This window comes from Gouania willdenowi, chromosome 21 (genome assembly GCF_900634775.1).
Source record: "Gouania willdenowi chromosome 21, fGouWil2.1, whole genome shotgun sequence".
NCBI classification, from domain to species: domain Eukaryota; kingdom Metazoa; phylum Chordata; class Actinopteri; order Blenniiformes; family Gobiesocidae; genus Gouania; species Gouania willdenowi.
In genome coordinates this window covers 27,686,263-27,705,106 of record NC_041064.1, presented here as the reverse complement: position 1 = coordinate 27,705,106, position 18,844 = coordinate 27,686,263, and the positions used below count along the sequence as shown (strand labels likewise).

Below are 18,844 nucleotides of genomic sequence, written 5' to 3'. Positions count from 1 at the left end.
ATAAAACCTTAAGCTGAAACTGTTAGAGGGCGCGGCACTTCCTTCGGACGTCCGCCTGGACGGACGCTAATTTTGTTTCACTTTGTTCCATCTTGTACCTTTCTTACTTAGCAATAGAATAAACTTTTTTATATAAAATCATCAATGCTTCTCCTGGACTCCATCATTCAACCAGAGCAATGAATCATGTCTCTAAATGAGGTCGACCGTAAATTCAGCCGTAACAGAAGACACACAGAAAACATTATGATCAGCAGAATGAAATTTCATAGCTGCTCATCTTCGGAGGAGTTTTCAGTGGAGCAACAACTTAACACGTCTTCTGTACCATCTGTTTTACATTCAAACTGGGTTACATTTAAGCCTGAGGGGCACCAGGCATAGAGGAACCCCGTAATCGAATGATTGATAGGTTGTTTTTTTCCAATCTATTGCAAGGACAGTAGAACCATTCTTCTCCTATGTATAAGATAATGGTAAAGATGAAAAGCAGATGTCGGGTGACGTATCACTGAAGTATATAGGCACCTGCGCGGAGGAGCTTCAGAGCTGCTTTCGACCTCGCACTCTCGAGACAAGCCATGGTATCTGTATCTGACTATTTCATAATGTAATAATAAATGATGTATTTATATCATGATGATGTCAGCAGAAAATTCTTCAACCTCTTCACATCAACAATGGTCCTGGAGTGGCCTAGCCAGTCTCCAGATCTCAACCGCATAGAACATCTTTGGAGGGAGTTAAAAGTATGTGTTGCCTAGCGACAGCCCCAAAAAATCACTGCTCTATTTTTGTATTTTTTTTTACTTGTCTGCACATGCTGTCGAAAGTCAACACTACAAAAAGTGCAATCATTTTGAGACAGGAATGCATGTTTTGTTATTGCAATAAAATAAATTGATTTATTTTATTGCTTAATTGTGACCATCACCAGCCCTCCCTAAGGAAGGGTAAGAAATACTTTATTATAGGGAGAATATAAAAAGGGAGAGCAGTGTTACACCTAGGTGGAGGGGGAGGGGCAGGGGAAAGGAAGCAGGGAGGAAAGACTCAAGGTAGGAAATAGAAAGGGTGGGGAAGAATAGATTATTTTACAGTGAGGGTGAGATGTGAAGTTGTAGAACATATTGTGGTTATTGTGTTGTGTAATCAAGCCAGTATGGTGACAAGTGTGAAGCTTAGCTATAATGGTGGTGGCTGTGGACAGGGGGAATGAATGAGTGGTAATACCTAAAGCAGGCATTTGGGATTAACGTGTCTAAAGTTAAGCCCAGTATGAGTTTTATCCCACATCCCAAGGCGTGCCAGTGCATCGTAGACCAGTATATGTGCAAAAACCGCTACCGCAAACCCAGGAACTGCCCCGGGCCCGCAGATGCAGCAAGGCCAGCAGAAAGAGCGGAAGCCAAGGAGCCCCAGGCCACCCCCCCACGGCCGAGCAGCCCCCCAGACGCCTCCGAGATCTCAGGCCGAGAGGCAGCCACCGCCCCCCACACACACATCCGAGGCCGGCGACCCCCGCTGCCCGCTGGCTTAGGGCGGCCCGCCCCGCCTAAGCAGGCGGCAGCCAAGCAGGAGAGAGGCCAGCACCCACACCAGGGCCAGTACAGGGCCGCATGACACCACAACGTAGCACCCTCCACAGGGGGGTGGCCCCAGCCCCCCCGACGAGAGAGCACCCCCATCCAGGCACCGCAACCCCACACCAAGGCCCCCAGACGAGCCAACCCACAAGCCACCAACCCGGCGCAGCAATGCCCGCCCCCCAAGCAAACTTAGGCCCCCCCACCAGCATCCCGGGCTGACAGGAGCCCCCAACACCAAACCCAACGGGAGAGCAGGCGCAGAGCGAAGGCGGAGGAGGGGGGAGGACGAGACAGGGGGACAGAGAGCAAGAGGAAAGAGTGGCAGAGAAACACGCAGGTCCCCAGCCCCAAGTGCCACCCCGATGTACACGGAGGGGGTAGGAGAGCAACACCAAACCGCCCAGGTACCACAAGAGCACCCGAAAGAGACGCACGCCCGCGCAGAGGCACCCAAAACAGGACATCTGAGAACTTTGTGAAAGATATAAGCTTTTCTCTCCTGTTCTTGCTTCAGAGTAAATCTGACCTCGGCTGCTCTCACAGGGTTTTTGTCTCTCCCCTGTTCTTCTGATTCTGCTTGTGTTAATAAACTTTGTGTTATTATGCAAGCCAGTTTCATCTACGATCCTTATTCATCCTCCACATCATCACCCGGGGAAACACAACAAACTTGGCGTTGTCGGGCAGTGACTGCTACAATTGTTCTTTCGTGCCGTGGTGTCCCTGAGTCCATCCAACATCCTTGGTGGGTAAGTTAACTGGGTGTTTGGGGTCACTGTGTTAACATGGTTATTGTACAGTTTAAAAGAATTTGTGCGTTGCGTGATGTTTGTGTCGAGTGGAATAAGTTTCGTCTAAATTATGTTGTTAAATTGAGACAGACATTGGATAATCGAATAATGGACAACAGAGAACCGAAATGGTAGGATAGTTTTGTTTTGTAACGGTAGGGATGTAATGGCTATTTTATGGTTTTGTGGACTTAATATCCATGCAAGAATTGGGAACATGGCCATTTTTCCTACATTCTGTAAGTCTCTGTCGCAGGTTTCGTCACTTAATCATGAAATATGCTATAGAGAATTTGGCATTTAATTTGGTAAAGGTAAATTTTGAAATGAGAGAAATGAGAATGACTTGACTATGGAATGAATTCATGAAGTTGAGTTGAGTTGAAATGTGAGAGAAATGAAAATGACTTGACTATGGAATGAATTCATGAGTTGAGTTAAGATGATTATTTTTGAGTAAAGATTCAGGATTTTACTCAATATGGTGGAAAATGAATGAGCCACTATGGAATAAAGCGCTGTTTTGATGTTTTGTGCGTCAATAGGAATAAATGGATACAACTGCTGGTCAATTGTATTTGTTTTTTCTGTTTCTGTTTTGTGTGTGAATTAAATGTTGATTTGTATGTCATGTTTGTAGATGTAAGTTGTGTTTTGAACTATATATGATTTAATGCAAGAAGAGGGTAATTTGATATAAACCCAATATTGCATGAGATAGATTTGGTTAAGGGTTAAGAATTATGAGCCCTATAAATTATGGGGACTTTTGTTAGACTTTGGTGCTCTTTGAGATCGATTATTATCTAGAATATATTTTCAACATAATGTTAAACATATCTTAACTATAGTATTTGTATTTATCTCTGTTTAAGGTTGGTTTGGATGTCGACCTTGTTTGGGGCCGCTTGCCCTATGTTTGTCTGCAGTCCGCTGTGGATGTTTCTGTGTCCTCTTGCGCCGCAGGGGGAGGATCTGTGTGTGTGCGTGTGAATGCATGTGCGTGTGCTTTTTCTTCCTGTCATGCGTTGAATGAATGGTAGTGAAATAGCTGGTATAACTGATTTCAATATAATTTGTGACTTGGTGAAGTTGCTATTCAGTGTTTGACAGAGCTGTGTGTTTGTTACTGGATTCTGACTGTTGCCACGATTGACACTCTGGTTTAAAGTTCTTAATAAATAAATAGCGTTGTGCTGCATGCTGACGTCTGGGTTTTAATTTAGATTTTACACTTCTAGCAGTGTCTGAGACATGAGGCCGGCATCAGCCGCCGTTGCATGCATTCTTTACTTCAGTGTAGCTGTTGGGGTTACAGCGTTATATTACTGGATCAATTTATTATAATGGATTAAATTAAATACAACATCAGCATTAATTTGGTAGTGGTAAAATACGTTCCGGACAAAGGCCTGATTTAATAATAATAATGATGATGATAATGATAATGTTTGATGCTGCTTTCGATTATTAAATAGCAATCTGGTTGGATTAACGTGTGGTTTTTCTTAATTGTGTGATCGCTTATTTGCTTTGCCGTTTGATGGCATTGTTTGCTGAATTATGTTATTTTTCAGCGGTGTTTATGTGTTTATGGATCTCTTTTATCCGTTGTCATTTCCTTATTCCACTGACGTGTATTTTACGGTTTCGGACTTGTTCACGGCGTTCCGCTGCAGGGGTCCGGTGTGAACCGTCTCGGATCGATCGCGTCTTCCTTTTTGTGCGTTTGTTGTGATTCTGTGGTTTGTGCCTCTGTCGTGTATGTTTTATGTGTAAGCTGTTTAGGTTTATTTGGTTCCGCTGTGAAAGTTGCGGGTGTTGTGAACGAAGTGGTAAACTGTGTATTTGGTGATGAGAACTGGTTCGTATTTTCTGGCGGGCAGGAATCTTGGTTAAGTGTTTGAATGTGACCATTAGAATATTTGTGAACGTAAGATAATTGTGAACATGCCATGTTGTTTTGTTTTTGTTTTAACTGTCTCGTATTTTGTGTGAGCTAGCTGTGTGTCTTTATGTCTGGATATGAACGGCCTGGGACGCCGGGTTCGTGAGTTTTGGTTATTGGGACTTTGTTATTCGTGTTCTGACGTGGATGTTTACAATAACTGTGTCTTTTTGTTGAGCTGTCCTGGTTAGTGTTGTAATTTCGTTGTAAGTTCACTCCGGTATAATGTGAATGTGTTGTGTCGATTTGTTTCCCTGTTGTTTTTTGGCGTCTGTTTGAGTTCCCGTGATCTTAACTCTTCGTCGTTAACGTGGCTACTGGACGTTTGTTTGTTTTTGAGAGGCGGAGCTACAAGTTACGTCATGGAGTGGACGAACTGAGGTCCGCCCAAAGGGGGGAGGATGATCAGTTGTGGCGCCATCTAGCTAAAGAGATGGTGAACTGCACAATTTTTACTCTAAAGTTAAATACTGCCTCTAGCGGTACATATGGGAAACTGCATGCTTTAGTGGAAGCAATGTTGCTCTCTGCTGGTGTCATGAAGTTAACATTTATATAGAAATTACTCGTTCATTTAAAGTTTATTCTTTAATATTTATACATTATAATTAATCATAATTATATTGTTCTATAAGCTTGAAATATGATTAAGAGTTACAGAAACTTTCCAAGGATTCATTTTTTAGTTTTGGATTTACAGCTTTAAAAATGGTGATGACTTGTTATGAAACTGAATTTTTGTTTTTATTTTTTACATAAGGGGTTGAGAAGAGGAGTGCCTGAATCACAACTCCTAAAGCACTGAAACACACCTGGTGGTTTTGACTTTGTGGGTGACACGATATCTGAATTCCAGTCGAGAGAAACTGGTGCGTTTATTCATGAAATTATTCAAATAGAACATTTGTTTTTGTTTATTTTTTACACATTTATAGCGACACATTACCTTACACAAACAATCATAACACAATTTATTCACTTATATATGGCTTCACAGTGGTATATATGATACATGAAAAGACTTGGCAGTGGACTGAATATTGAATTTGTTTACTTTATTGAGCATCATTGATTAACAATCACTCATTGATTGATTGGCTTTGACAATTAAGTATTATTAATTTGATTAGTTATCTGCGAATTAGCTAATCTGTTTAAACTATCAAGTGAATATGGTGAATAATAATTTCAGTATCTGTGCTTAACTTTACTTTGATTGGGGATATTGATATCATTCCAGTTTTGGAGACGATTTAAGGTTTGATCAATTATATCATTACGATTCGAGTGGATTTATTCTCACATCACTTCTTCTGCAGTTGGCAAAGTTCGGTGACCATAGATTTCGTATAGCACACAATTCGTTCGACATTAGATTTATAGTAAAGGAAAAATTAAGAGAAGTTCCTTATAATGTCGAGTCCTTACATTACACAGCCATGGTCAGTTGAGGGTACTTTTAATCCAGATGTAGTTAACACCTTACAAGTCCTAGTGTCTACTTATAGAGCAAGTCAGAGGAAAGGAAAAAAGGGAAAGAAACGAAGTGAAGAAAAAAGACAAATTGAATTAGGCATACTGCAACTCTTTGAGATCGTAGGGCAAAGTTTCTCTAAACTGGCAAATGACAAAAAGATGCAGAGCATAGAAGACATTAAGAAAAAGGAGAAGACCACCAAGTTGACAAAGAAAACCAACGTATCTTTCTCTCATGCAACATCAGCAAAGAAGCCACCACCATATGAAAGAGAAGTACGTTTACGAATGTTGGCAAAAGCAGAAAGAAGAGGAGATCGATCAACAAAGCAATTAATATCAGAGGAAGACGATACGGATGATAGCGAAAAATATGAAAGTGAAGATGAAGTGGAAGGAGGAAAAAATCTCCAACGGAGTTTACCCACCAATGAAAAGAAGAAGTCTCAAAAGTCAGACACCTGGAAATATGCACTACGTCCAAGAACCGAAAAGAAAGACGACAAAATGTGCCCGGTGATACTCCGAGGACAAAATCTGGAGTACAAGCCTTGGCAGAATACTGACATGTCTGACATACTCGGAAAATTACCGACGCTTCAAGATGGTGCACACCCCTGGATCTCAAAGCTGGAAGAGGTTCTGGTGGGAACACAGCCAGCGATGGGAGATATTAAGAGACTTTTGGCCAGCCTTATTGGAGTTCCAGCGATGAAAGAGATTCTGCAAACAGCAGGCCTAAAGAGATATGTGGAGACGTCTGTCAATGATCAAGAACGGTTTGCTGCAAGTCGAGGACGGGTGTGGAGAACCTTAAGAGGACTTTTTCCAACAAACGTGCATCCTGACAACATCTTCATTGAGCCACTTGGCCACCAAGAGAACCCGAGAGCATATGTGTCGAGAGCTCATCGAATGTGGAGAAACATTACGGGAAATGATCCCGAATTGAACCAGATGGAGAAATCAATTTTAAGAGCCAAAATCCAGAAAGGATTGTCCCTGACAGTGAGGAGCAAATTGGCTGAAGTGTTTGGTCTTAAAAACCAGACCAAAGGAATATATACAGATCACATCGCACATCAGGTGGAAGTGTATCGGAAAAAGGAACAAGATCAAGATACTCTCCGAAAACTCACCCAAATACAGTTGATCGATATAAAGAAGAAGGAAGAGAACCAAGCAATGGTCATGAAGAGTCAGACACAACCTACTCAAGTGCAACCACAACTACAACAACAGTTTCAGCAACAGCCACCTGAGGTTCCCATTGCCTCTTTCCAACAGCCATCGTGTGATCAACGACATATAGAGAGAGGAAGAGGCCAAGCAAACTTTGGAAGAGGAAGAGGAGGAAACTTCCCACAGATACAAGGACCATGTCATAATTGTGGACAAATGGGCCATTTTGCTCGTGATTGCTACAGCTCCAGAGGAAGCTTCAGAGGAAACTTCAGAGGAGGTTTCAGGAATAGCTTCAGAGGAGGCTACAGAGATCAACAGCAGCAAATCAGGGGACCGGTAAACCCATGTAGGGGTCCGGTACCTGGTTTCTAAAGGTGCCAGCTGGTAGTGTCAGGGCCGAAGCAAGAATCAACAATAGAGGTGAAAATAAACAATCAACCATTGGAAGTTATGACTCATTGTGAAGCTGCTTTCACCTGTATTCGGCCGAAGGACGCTATACATCTTCCCATGTCTGGACAACTAGCAGGACAATAGGGGTATGAGGACGTGAAACAGCTGATTCCTCTCACAAAACCCAATCGAGCTTTGCTACAAAAATCAGAGACCTCTTCAGTATACTGGATTGGAGATCTAGATCCAGAACTGCTACAATCAGCTACTATGTGGGAAAAGTCCATCGTGGCAAACATGCCTAACACAAAGCTACCAGAGTATCCACATCATTGCACACTCAAATATTTCAAGAACACGGACCAAGCAAATCCAGAACAATGATTGAGTAATCAACCCAAACATGTTGAGCTGACTTCGTAACCACAAGGAGCAGCTATGACGATAAACATTAACGATTAGTAGTTTGTCTAGGTCAGATGATTAGTCATGTACATAGAAACATCTCTGAAAGTTATTTAGAAGCTATTCATACAGCACTAAAACCTAGAACAGTTAGGGAAATGATGTCATTTATTGATATCACAGACTTTTAGAGCAGGAAGATATTACCTTAGTGAGATGCGCTACGGTAAATTCGGCTGAAAATTTGCCAACTCCAGAAGATGGGGAACCACATGATTGTGTGGAAAATTGCGGGTTTAAGAAAACAGATGGTTCTCAGATCCAACATCATACACAGGTATTGAAATTATTGCATGCAATGATAAAACCAAAAGAAATAGCTATAGCTAAGTGTGCAGCTCACAAACAGGACATGTTAAGAAGTGCCTTCAGACCTACTGGGCCTAATGATTCAGGAAGCCCATGGGTTAGCCCATGTGGCAAAGGGAGAAGTTAGGATAAAAGATTGCAAAAGTGTGTGGGGTTTTGGTTATAGATTATGTTGACATGATAAAAACCAGTTGTGAATAGATTTTCACAATGGTCTGAAGCATGTCCAAGCAAACGTAAAGATGCTCAGTCTGTTGCTAAGTTTTTGTGTCGCGAAATTAAAGTAGATGGGGTTTACCCGATCGCATATCTTCAGACAACGGGAAAGAATTTGTGGATAAAACAGTAAGATTAATTTTAGGAAAAATTAGGAATTAAACAACGCTTAGGAGCTGTCTATCACCCACAAAGCCAAGGTGTGAATAAATGAATGTTGTGCTAAAAAACTGCATTGTTGAAATCTGTTAGCACACAGGTTTTAATTGGGTTGTGGTACTTCCACTAGCATTAGTGATATGTCGTTTAAGTGAATTCCAAAGCAAAAAGGTCAATAGCAATTAGTTAAATCAATAATGACGGTAGAACAGAAAAAATGTCCACTATAGCTAGTGGTATTATTGCATCAAATATAGTTTCTACAAATACATCAGTGATAGATAAGAATGTTTCAATAACAGTGATGACAACAGCTAATTCTAATAATTTCTGATAATCATACAAGTGCAGCTGTGGAAATGAGTTCCACAACAAATAACTCAATGACAACTTTTTCAGTGCCTATAGAGCCTGAAGGTACAAAAACAATACCAGACATTACATCCCAATTTATTATAGTCTATAAATACAACTCAACAGTCTATTGAAACACAATTCTGATAATTTGGTGGAAATAGCTGATTGCCTGTTCACATGCAAAATTCACATCAATACAGTTGTTCTTCGCTAGTGGAATGACAGTTTTTGAATATTCTTGAATATTATGAAGATATTGTAGGTTCTGGGAGCTGCTATTTTATCACTTTGTGTGATTTTCTGTTGTTGTACATTGGTACTGACCTTTGCTAAAGCAATGATACAGATGAGGAGGAGACAGTAGTGGATGATGAGATAGTGGAGACTTATCCATTTTGATTGATTACACCATTCCCTGAACGATATTTTAACCAAGTGGTTTCTTGGTTAAAGGGGGGAACGGAAAGGAAGAATGGAATCACGTATTAATAATGCATTAATTAGGCGTTGAGTGTTAAATATTAATCGATAAAGAAGAAGAAAAAAAAAAAACGAACAACAGAAAGAAAAATTAGAATTTAGCTATCATGTGGTGTTTAATGTTGGTGCAAGATACTGGTCAGATGTTTTTTACCTTCCAGAACAAGTGTGGGAGTGATGGGGCTAGATGATTCTACCTGCCTATATGAACATGGACACCTCAAACATGGACACTCCTGCCATGGACACTGAAGGACAAAATATGGATGGCAATTCCCCCAAAGAAGCCGTCATGAACTGTGATACTGAACGATAAATTGAATAAAGGAATATCAACAACAATTGTCCAATGTATTCATATGTGTCCTACATGTTTGTGATGTTTATTGTATTGGAATATGTTTATTACAATGTATTATACCTCATTAATGATTTCTACTTTATACTAGGTATTTCAATGAATACACATTTTAGAGTTTGCTAGATAGTTTAAAGTGCTTATGTTGGGACCTCAGGTATTGTGATTTTTCCGGTTTTTATTTGTAGGGCCAGTGGGGCTTAGGCAAGGAAAGGCTTACTGTGAGGTGCGATGGGTCGACCAGACCTCACAGTGGGCAACCTTTAGTTTGTTTCTGAGGTTCTCAATGTGTGTACTTTATGTAGATGCACGTAGACATTTAGACATTTATGTTTTTCTTTTCAAGTAATAACAAAATTAGAGTTAAGTAAATCTATAAACTTGGAGTTAAAGACTGATAAATATAAGATAAAAAATAAGGCATTAATTAAATAATACTAGTTTTCTCATTTTGATTGGTTAGAGATTTATTAAAATTGGCAGAGGATGATATTTGAAAGGATCCTTTTCACATTTGGAAATTTTACAGTATGATTAAGGCTAAACATGATGAGGGGTTGTCATAACCTTTAAGACTATTTATGACATGCTTGTTATCTTTGTTTTTTCGAGGTTGATGGACCTCGAAAAGGGGGGAATGAGGTGTATTTACTGTTTCATGTGTAGGAAATTAAATCATCTAAATTGAACTTTGACTGTGCTAGCCTCAGCATTGAGGTCAGAAGGTCTGTCTCCCTCTGTGAAGTGCAAATGTGGACCAAGGGTGGGGGCCCTTTCCCCTTCCTGGCCAAGCAAAGGAACAGTAGAATCAAAGAACAGGTTTGTTCCTGTTATCACCTCTTTGTTACATTACGATCAAAAATAAACAATCAATCAATGTTTCAAACTCTGGGCTCCGACCCCCTGCGGAGCCCAGGGGATTTAATCATCCCCACAGGTCACTCAGGATGTTGGAAGAATACCAGCTGTTTGTTTCCACCTCAAAATGAGATCATCATGTGAGGGTCTTATCACCTAAATGGACAAATGTTGCTTCCTTTCTTTGTGTCCCAGAAAAGGGTCGTTAAGTAATTATGTGACATCTGAGAACTTTGTCAAAGATATAAGCTTTTCTCTCCTGTTCTTGCTTCAGAGTAAATCTGACCTCGGCTGCTCTCACAGGGTTTTTGTCTCTCCCCTGTTCTTCTGATTCTGCTTGTGTTAATAAACTTTGTGTTATTATGCACGCCAGTTTCATCTACGATCCTTATTCATCCTCCACATCATCACCCGGGGAAACACAACACATTGCCAAAAGATGCCACCTAAAAAACAACACAGACAAAGAGATTGGAAGAAGAAATGGGTGAATCCCACAAAAGTGGCTTGCTAATGAGGTTAGTGGCTAGTCCCACTCCGGAAAGTGTAGCCATCTTTGCTGCTATAGGCGAGATGAGCAAGAAAATGGATAAGAGATTTAATGCACTGGAAATAACCCTGGAAGCCAACCATGCTTCATTGGCCAAACATGCGTCTCGTCTCTCGGCAGAAGAGGTAATGAGCAGTGACCACGACACCAGATTAGCCACACTTGAGCTAACAGCTAACCGCCAGGAAGAGGTTAACAAGACGTACAAGATAAAGTTATCAATCTTGAAGCACGCTCCAGACGTCAGAATATAGTCGGTCTGCCTGAAAATATCGAGGCTGATCGACCAGCTGAATTTGTATCCAACTTCATTGAAAACCTCTTCAGAAAAGAACACTTTCCAAAGCCGGTAGAAGTTGATCGTGCACACAGACTGGGAGCACAGATGGCTAACAGGGCTCCGGCCTTGTGTTTTGATAGCCAGGATACATAACTATTGTATCAAGGACCGCATTATGCGGCTGGCAATTCAACGTTCCCCGTTGACGTATCAAGATCAGCGGATTCACATTTTCCCGGACTTCTCGGCCGAAATTATGAAGCAGCGTCAACACTTGGAAGATTACAGGAGAAAACTGAAAGAAGCTGGTTTCCAAACCGGATTTGTTTACCCTGCTCGTCTAAGAGCAGTGAAGTGCCGTCAGGGTAGGCAAGGTAGGCAGTGCCTACCCAAGGGTGAATTGATTTTTTGATTATTTGTTTTAATTATAATATAATTATAAATTGTTTATTTTTCCATTTCCAATAGCCTACAGTACCTATAAGTTTGAAAGTGTCTGCATTTTGTGCGTTTCATAGCCCAAATTACTAAACAGCGCTATTTCCTGGAACAGCTGCACAGTCTTTCTTTCTTTTCCACTTTGCTGTAAGGCAGAGGGAGGCCACGCCCCCTCCCAAAGGCACGTTGCTCCTCTGCCTCCGTTCCCATTGCGTGTTTTTACGTGTTTGAGCATGCGCAGTCAGGTCCCCAAGATGACAACCATTTACGTCCAAAGGCAGCGTAGAGAGCTTACTTTGGACGTAACCGCACTATGCTAAATGCTATACGTAAGTTCACAGTACATTAGTGAATAGATGCCACGTGACCGCTGCTGCTACCTTCTCTAGCGATTGGGCGGGATAACGCTACAGGCAGGATGACAGCGCCAGCGATGATAGAGAAACTTTTTTTTGAGGAAAAAACGACAGCTTTTAAAAGTTGGGAGACCAACAACTGAGTTACCAGACCTTCAGCAAAGGTAAGGTCAGAAAATGTTTCATACTTTCTACAGTGAATGGTACAAAAGGAAGAATTGGCTTTGTGGATGCTCCTCACTGTTCTGAGTTGTTGTCATTTTCTCTGTGTTTCCAACACAAACAACGGATGTGCTGCCGTGTCATGAGATATATCTTGTTGGAGAATATGGAGGCTATATAAAATAATTGTTTATGTTTCTTTAATGGTGTTTATGATGTTGATTTTGTTAGATGGCTAAATGCTTGTTCATCTGGATCTTGTTGGGTTTTTTTCTTTCTTATTATGAATTTCATATTTTGATCAGCGCATTGAGATGACTTTGTTGGAAATTGCTTTATACAAATAAAATTGATTTGAATTGAATTAACACTTGCTGTCAGCACTAATCTCGCGAGAACTGCCACTCAGGCCATTTCAGGTGGTAGTTCTCGCGAGGCTAGTGACAGCGTTCAGTTTATTAAGGCATCTTTTAATTATTGCTACATTAAAATACGGGATATTTACGGGAAAATACTAATACGGGACGATGGTGGGAAAGAGGGGTAAAATACGGGACTTTCCCGGCTAAAACGGGATACTTGACAGGTATGGTTTTGGACACTATGGACAACTTCTACCCTTTGCGGGTTAGTTTTGGCCTCTGGGGTCAACCTTGGAAATTAAATCAGGTAACAATTACACAGCTTTAATTTGGACTTATTATATAAATAATGTTAACACACTTGGGTTTGTAAAACCAACATTATTCTTCTTAACTGTTTACCTTTCAATATATGCCTTATTCTGAACGTTCTTGGTTATCCTGGTGTTTTTTCTTTTTTTCTCTTAATTTCATTCGGAGGGGATACAAAAAAAAGTATTGCTGGTAGCGTTCTCACAACTTTATGTTTATCTGGGTTCTATTCCTGCTTTGTCTGGGAAAGCAGGAATAGAATTGCAGTTGTGTGTTTGTTTGAGACCCATAATTTTCCCACTATCAAAATATTCAATACCACAATATGCCATGATGGCAATAAATAACGTAAGCAATAAAGGGGTCACTATGATAAGTTGGAATGTAAAAGGACTTTGCTCTTCTGTTAAACGTGCAAAGGTTTTTTCTCATTTAAAGTCTTTGTCTTCTGATGTAGTGTTTTTGCACGAAAATCATATCCGACCAACTGAGCAAGCACACTTGAGATGTAACTGGGTGGGACATATATTTCAATCACCATTTTCCAGCAAAGCACGTGGGGTTAATATTATTATTAAAAAAATATTCCATTTCAACATATAACCACTTTTAGTGATATTAATGGCAGATTTCTTATTGTAACTGGACAGCTTTACTCAATGAATGTCACTCTGGTTAATATTTATGGTCCAAATGTGGATGACTGAGGTTATTTTCGTAAAACATTTGATAAGCTGCCGGATATCTCAAATACTAACTTGATCACGGCTGGCGATTTTAATACAGTATTAGATTGGCATTTGGATAGATCTTCAAAAACACAACATGCTCCTTCAAAAGCATCAATAATTTTAAAAAGCTTAATTTCTTCAAATAATGTCAGACATATGGCGACTGCAGCATCCAACATTTTTTTTCACAGTTTCACAATTCTTATTCTAGAATTTAGTTCTTTTTTTTAGACTCTAAACTTCTTCCAAATGTCCAACACACAAAATATAACATTGTGATCTCAGATCACACTCCTACTAGTGTTACATTTGATTTTAATCAACCAATACCAAAAACACCCTGGAGATTTCAACCAAATTTAATTAATGACCCTAATTTCTGTAAATACCTTTCATGTAAAATTTAATTTCTTTTTAGAAACAAACGACACCTCTGATATACCAGACTCAATCTTGTGGGAAACTTTTAAAGTTGTCATGAGAGGTCACATCATTTCTTATGTAGCATCGCTCAAGAAATTAAGAAACTTAAGATTGACAGAAAGTGATCATAAAATATCCCATTTGGAGGCTCAGTATAAACAAGATAATAAAGAGACACTACAAGAAATTATCAATCGTAAGTATAACTATAATACAATTCTGACAAAACAAGTCAGTGACCAGCTGTCTCAACTCCGGATGCACCATTTTGAATTAGGGGATAAATCACATACTCTTTTGGCTCGTCAGTTACGGGGGCAGCAAAATAACAGGGCTATACACAGATATAGTTCAATACAATAAAAATCCGACCACATATCATACAATGCTTAACATGAACTTCAAAATAATTGCAAATAGATTAAATAAACACATTGAATCTCTCATTCATATAGACCAGACCGGCGGTCTGCCAGGCGGCAGGCCGGAAAGGACAAGGGACCATCGCGTAGGCGAGGCCGAGGAGCAGGAGTCCGGCGGCCTCCCATGAGGCGGCGCAGGCTTTGGCGAGACAGACGGGAAGACCTCCGGCTGGCCAGACGGAGAGGGCTCCGGCAAGCTGGGAGTTGGCGGCCGGGTGCAGATTCAGTTTTTAAAGAGTGGAATGGGAGAGGCATCATTTCTTTAAAAGATCTCTATATTAATAAACGTCTTTGTTCCTTTGAAAAACTAGAAGTAAAATGACTTGCCAAAATCAAATTTTTTCAGATATCTGCAAATTCGAAATTATGTAAGTCAAAACATTGCTTTACATAATTTTCTCCCAGAAGACAACTCCTTGTTTAAGCTCTTACTCGGCCCCCCAGACGCAAAGGGATTAATTTCTAAATAGATTGAAACTTTTTCTTATAAACTGGCCCAAACAGATGATAAAATTAAGCATAAATGGGAGGCTGACCTTAATATAAGAATTCAGGATAACATTTGGAAACAAGCATTAAAGGATATTCCTTATTGTTCTATTAATTCTAGATTACAATTAATTCAATTTAAAGTTTTGCATAGGTTACATTATTCAAGAACTAAGTTACATAAAATGTTCCCTCAAACTTCCCCACTGTGTGGAAGATGCAAGATCTTCAATGGTACATTGGCACATCACTTCTGGGAATGCCCAAAGATTAAAAACGTTTGGTGTTTAGTATTTAAATGGTACTCTTCTATATTTAAAATTAATCTGGAGCGGGACCCTGAATCTGCCTTGTTGGGCATCTCTAGTGCACTAGAAAAGGAGGACAAAAAATTGTGTACAACTTTTGCTTATGGTATGGTTATTGCAAAAAGATGTATTTTGAAAATGTGGAAATCAGATGCCCCACCTGTATTTGAAGTTTGGTTGAGGGAATTTATTGGAGTACTCCACATTGAAAAACTTAGATATGAAATGTCAGGGAACCTACATATATTCTATATCACGTGGAAACCTATTTTAGAGTATTTAAAACTTTAGACGACCCCAACTATATTTAATTGTTTTGTGGCTAAATTGTGGATATTTTTAATGATGTAAATAGCCTCATTGTTAGTATTGCGTATTTTGTTGTTTTGTGTAGTGGTACGGTTTTCTTGCTTTATCCAGGTATTTGTGTTTACAATAAATTTTGAACTTTGGACTGTATCTTTATGTACACGCTATGCCTGGCTGTATGTCTTTTTCTGTCTTAGTGTCACATGTAAAATGTTAAAAATCATAAATAAATTGGGAAAAAAAAAATACAACGTAAAACTTGTAAAATCTGTTAAGCTTTTCTTGCAGTATCCTTATATGCAGCCAGGCAGAGAGAGGAAATTATTGTTCTGCCCTTATTCTTCACTCAGATTCAATGATGGACAACACATCACACTGTTCATCTACAGGACTGCTGATGAGCGGGGACTTGTGCTTTCCAGAAATCGGCTGAAGAAAAACCTGAAACATAAAAATTCAATCACAAACACAGTAAGGATAATACAGTTATTGTTATTTTTATTATATATATATATTTTTTTCATTTTCGATTAACTTCCTCAATTTGCTTCAATAAGTGCCATAAGATTTGTGTGATATATTTTCCACTATGAAACTGAATTACATTTAATAGGGGGACCATACGTCTGAATTTACCCGGACATGTCCTCTTTTCACATCTCGGAAACACGTTAATTTAAAAGACCGTAACGCCACTAATATTTGCTCTATAGGATGGAAGATCGCCTGTTTTTAACCCCTTATGGGATTATCATGATCAGCTCTCTATCTAACAGGTAATAGCCCAGAGTTACGGGTATTACCCTAATGCACCATTTTGGGCTATATAAGGTGATATACTTCATGGAAACTTAACCCGGCCGTACTATCCTACTTCATGACACTTTTTGAGTATGCCGAGGTCCGCCCAAGTGTCCTCTTTTTTGAAAGTCAAAATATGGTCAGCCTACATTAGAATATAAGGGGCGGATTCACAAAGATCTGAAATAAAGGGTGGTAATCCAGTTGCTTTCCTAAATCCTTTAGTGACAGTTTCCTCACCTGCTGTGCGGAACTCACTAAGATTGCAGCAATCATTAGTGCATGAGCAGAACTGGTGTAGACCGCCCCTATCTAAATGAGAGTTTTGCTTGTTTAATGGGGCGACGTCTGTGTGCACAAACACATTGACATTTGAAGAAGTTAAATTTTAGGCAGATGGACTTCTCTGTCTGCTGCACAAACATATAATAATGTAAAAAACTAAATAAACAAAAAAAGTTTATTTTTTAATTTAAAAAAAAAAAAAAAACAACTTAAAAACATAATGATATTTTTTCCCCCATCTGTCTGCACCTGATTCTCAGTTGTACTATTTTTCTGTACTAAAACAATCACTGCAAACAGTTCCAGATTTCATGAATCGCTTTGCTTCCCCTGCATTAATTAATTTGCATTTTCTCCTCCCATATTTTTGCTTCCCCTGAGAGATCCGCCACTATGCATATTCAGTAGAAGGAAACGTGCTAAATGGAATGAGGTCGCATTCTGACGCACTGAAGACCTGACTCTCTGGGCTTTGTACTCCTTATTAGTGCGTGGAGTGACGTTTTCACACGTTTTAATACCACTAAACCTTTTGTGAATCCGCCCTTAAGTTTGCAAAAAGTGAGTAATTGTGGTCAATGCCTGAATCATGTTTCATCAATGGGAGATTTGATGCATCGTGAATTATACTTAAAGGAGAGATGAATATAATCAAATCTCAAAACCAAAGAAAATACATACCCTTACAATGCAATGTATCTGAGAGTTGAATTTTTGTGTGGGAGCAGACTTCTCAAATACTGTACTGTATATTTGATAACTCTGATAAACATTGGCGTAATCTGCTTCTGCAGATTGCTAAAACTGCTTACAAAGATTAGGAACGGGAGGAGCTGAATCTTCTTGGCAAGCATTCTTCCAACTTTGGACAATGACTATGTTATTTTTCATTATTTGATGTTTAAAAGTGTGACTGTAATGTTAGTGTGTTAAACTCACAACTGGGATTTCACATGGAGGTTGCATCCAATGTTTGATTGTTCTGCGATGAAAGATACAAATGTACACAATCCCAACGATCAGGATCACAATGAGGAGGATGGTAAACACCCCAGCTGTTATCTTTTTTTCTTTAGAACCTGCTGAAAAAATCAACGCAAACACAAGTACACACAGAATATTATAATCAGGGGTTTATATTAACACCTGCCAACCCACAATTTTAGGATGGTGTTTAGAATTTAAAACGTAATGTGTATCTGGCAACACTGCTTGTTGTACTAACACTATGTCGTGACATGTCATTCAACAATTGGCTAAGCACTTACGTTGGCATGATTGTGGTTATCGGAAAAGACAAACAGAACGGCGCAAAACAAACAATAGGTGCTGAAATACAGTTGTAAAATTAGGTAGGAAAAAACAAACGTGGATATATCTATCGGGTGTTGTAAAACCTGAACTGCAAAAAAGGAAGGCTGCTGCCGACACTGGGGAAAATGAAGATGAAAGAGGATCTGAAAAGAAGAAGAAATTCAGGAGTTTTAATACTAAATTTATGTTGGGTCGTGAGCTGCTGGTATTCGACCATTTGTTCATCTTTAAAATGTGCACTATACAGTTTGTGGGAAGTGGGATTTGTTTACATTTGAAGAGTATGCATGTTGTCCCAGGGTGTCTCAAATTGTCCAAGAGTGTCCCAAACTGTCCTACATTGTCCCACATTGTCACAGAGTGGCCCACAGTGTCTTAAATTGTCCTACATTGTCCCAGTGTCTTACATATTCCCACATTGTCCCAAACTGTCCCAGAGTCTCGCACATTGTTCTGCATTGTCCCACTGTGTCAGACATTGTCCTAGAGTGTCTCAAATTGTCACAGAGTCCTAAATTGTCACAGACAGTGTTTGGAATAACGGCGTTATGTAACAGCGTTTGTTTTTCAGTAACGAGGTAATCTAACTAATTACTTTTTACGCCGTTATCGTTACTGAACGTTAAATGCGGTGGGTTACATGCAGTGATTGAATAAACTGTTATCCAAAAGCAACCCTGGCTTCTTACCCGGGGTTTCCACTGGATACGTCTCCGCT

General features: G+C 39.7%; 1 protein-coding gene across 3 annotated transcripts in view; it reads right to left on the bottom strand.

Annotated features, from left to right (window-relative positions):
* Positions 1-13,200: 13,200 nt before the first annotated feature.
* LOC114455582 (uncharacterized) overlaps positions 13,201-18,844 on the bottom strand; it is a 51,077-nt gene continuing 45,433 nt past the window's right edge. For 2 of the 3 annotated variants that reach the window (XM_028436908.1, XM_028436910.1), the window contains exons 6-7: positions 17,752-17,894; positions 13,201-16,167 (exon numbers count right to left, since the gene is read on the bottom strand). In XM_028436908.1, coding sequence (XP_028292709.1) covers positions 16,069-16,167; positions 17,752-17,894 — 242 coding nt within the window. In that variant the 3' untranslated portion in view covers positions 13,201-16,068. The remainder of the gene's footprint in view (positions 16,168-17,751; positions 17,895-18,844) is intronic. The other variant, XM_028436909.1, reaches the window with a different exon arrangement.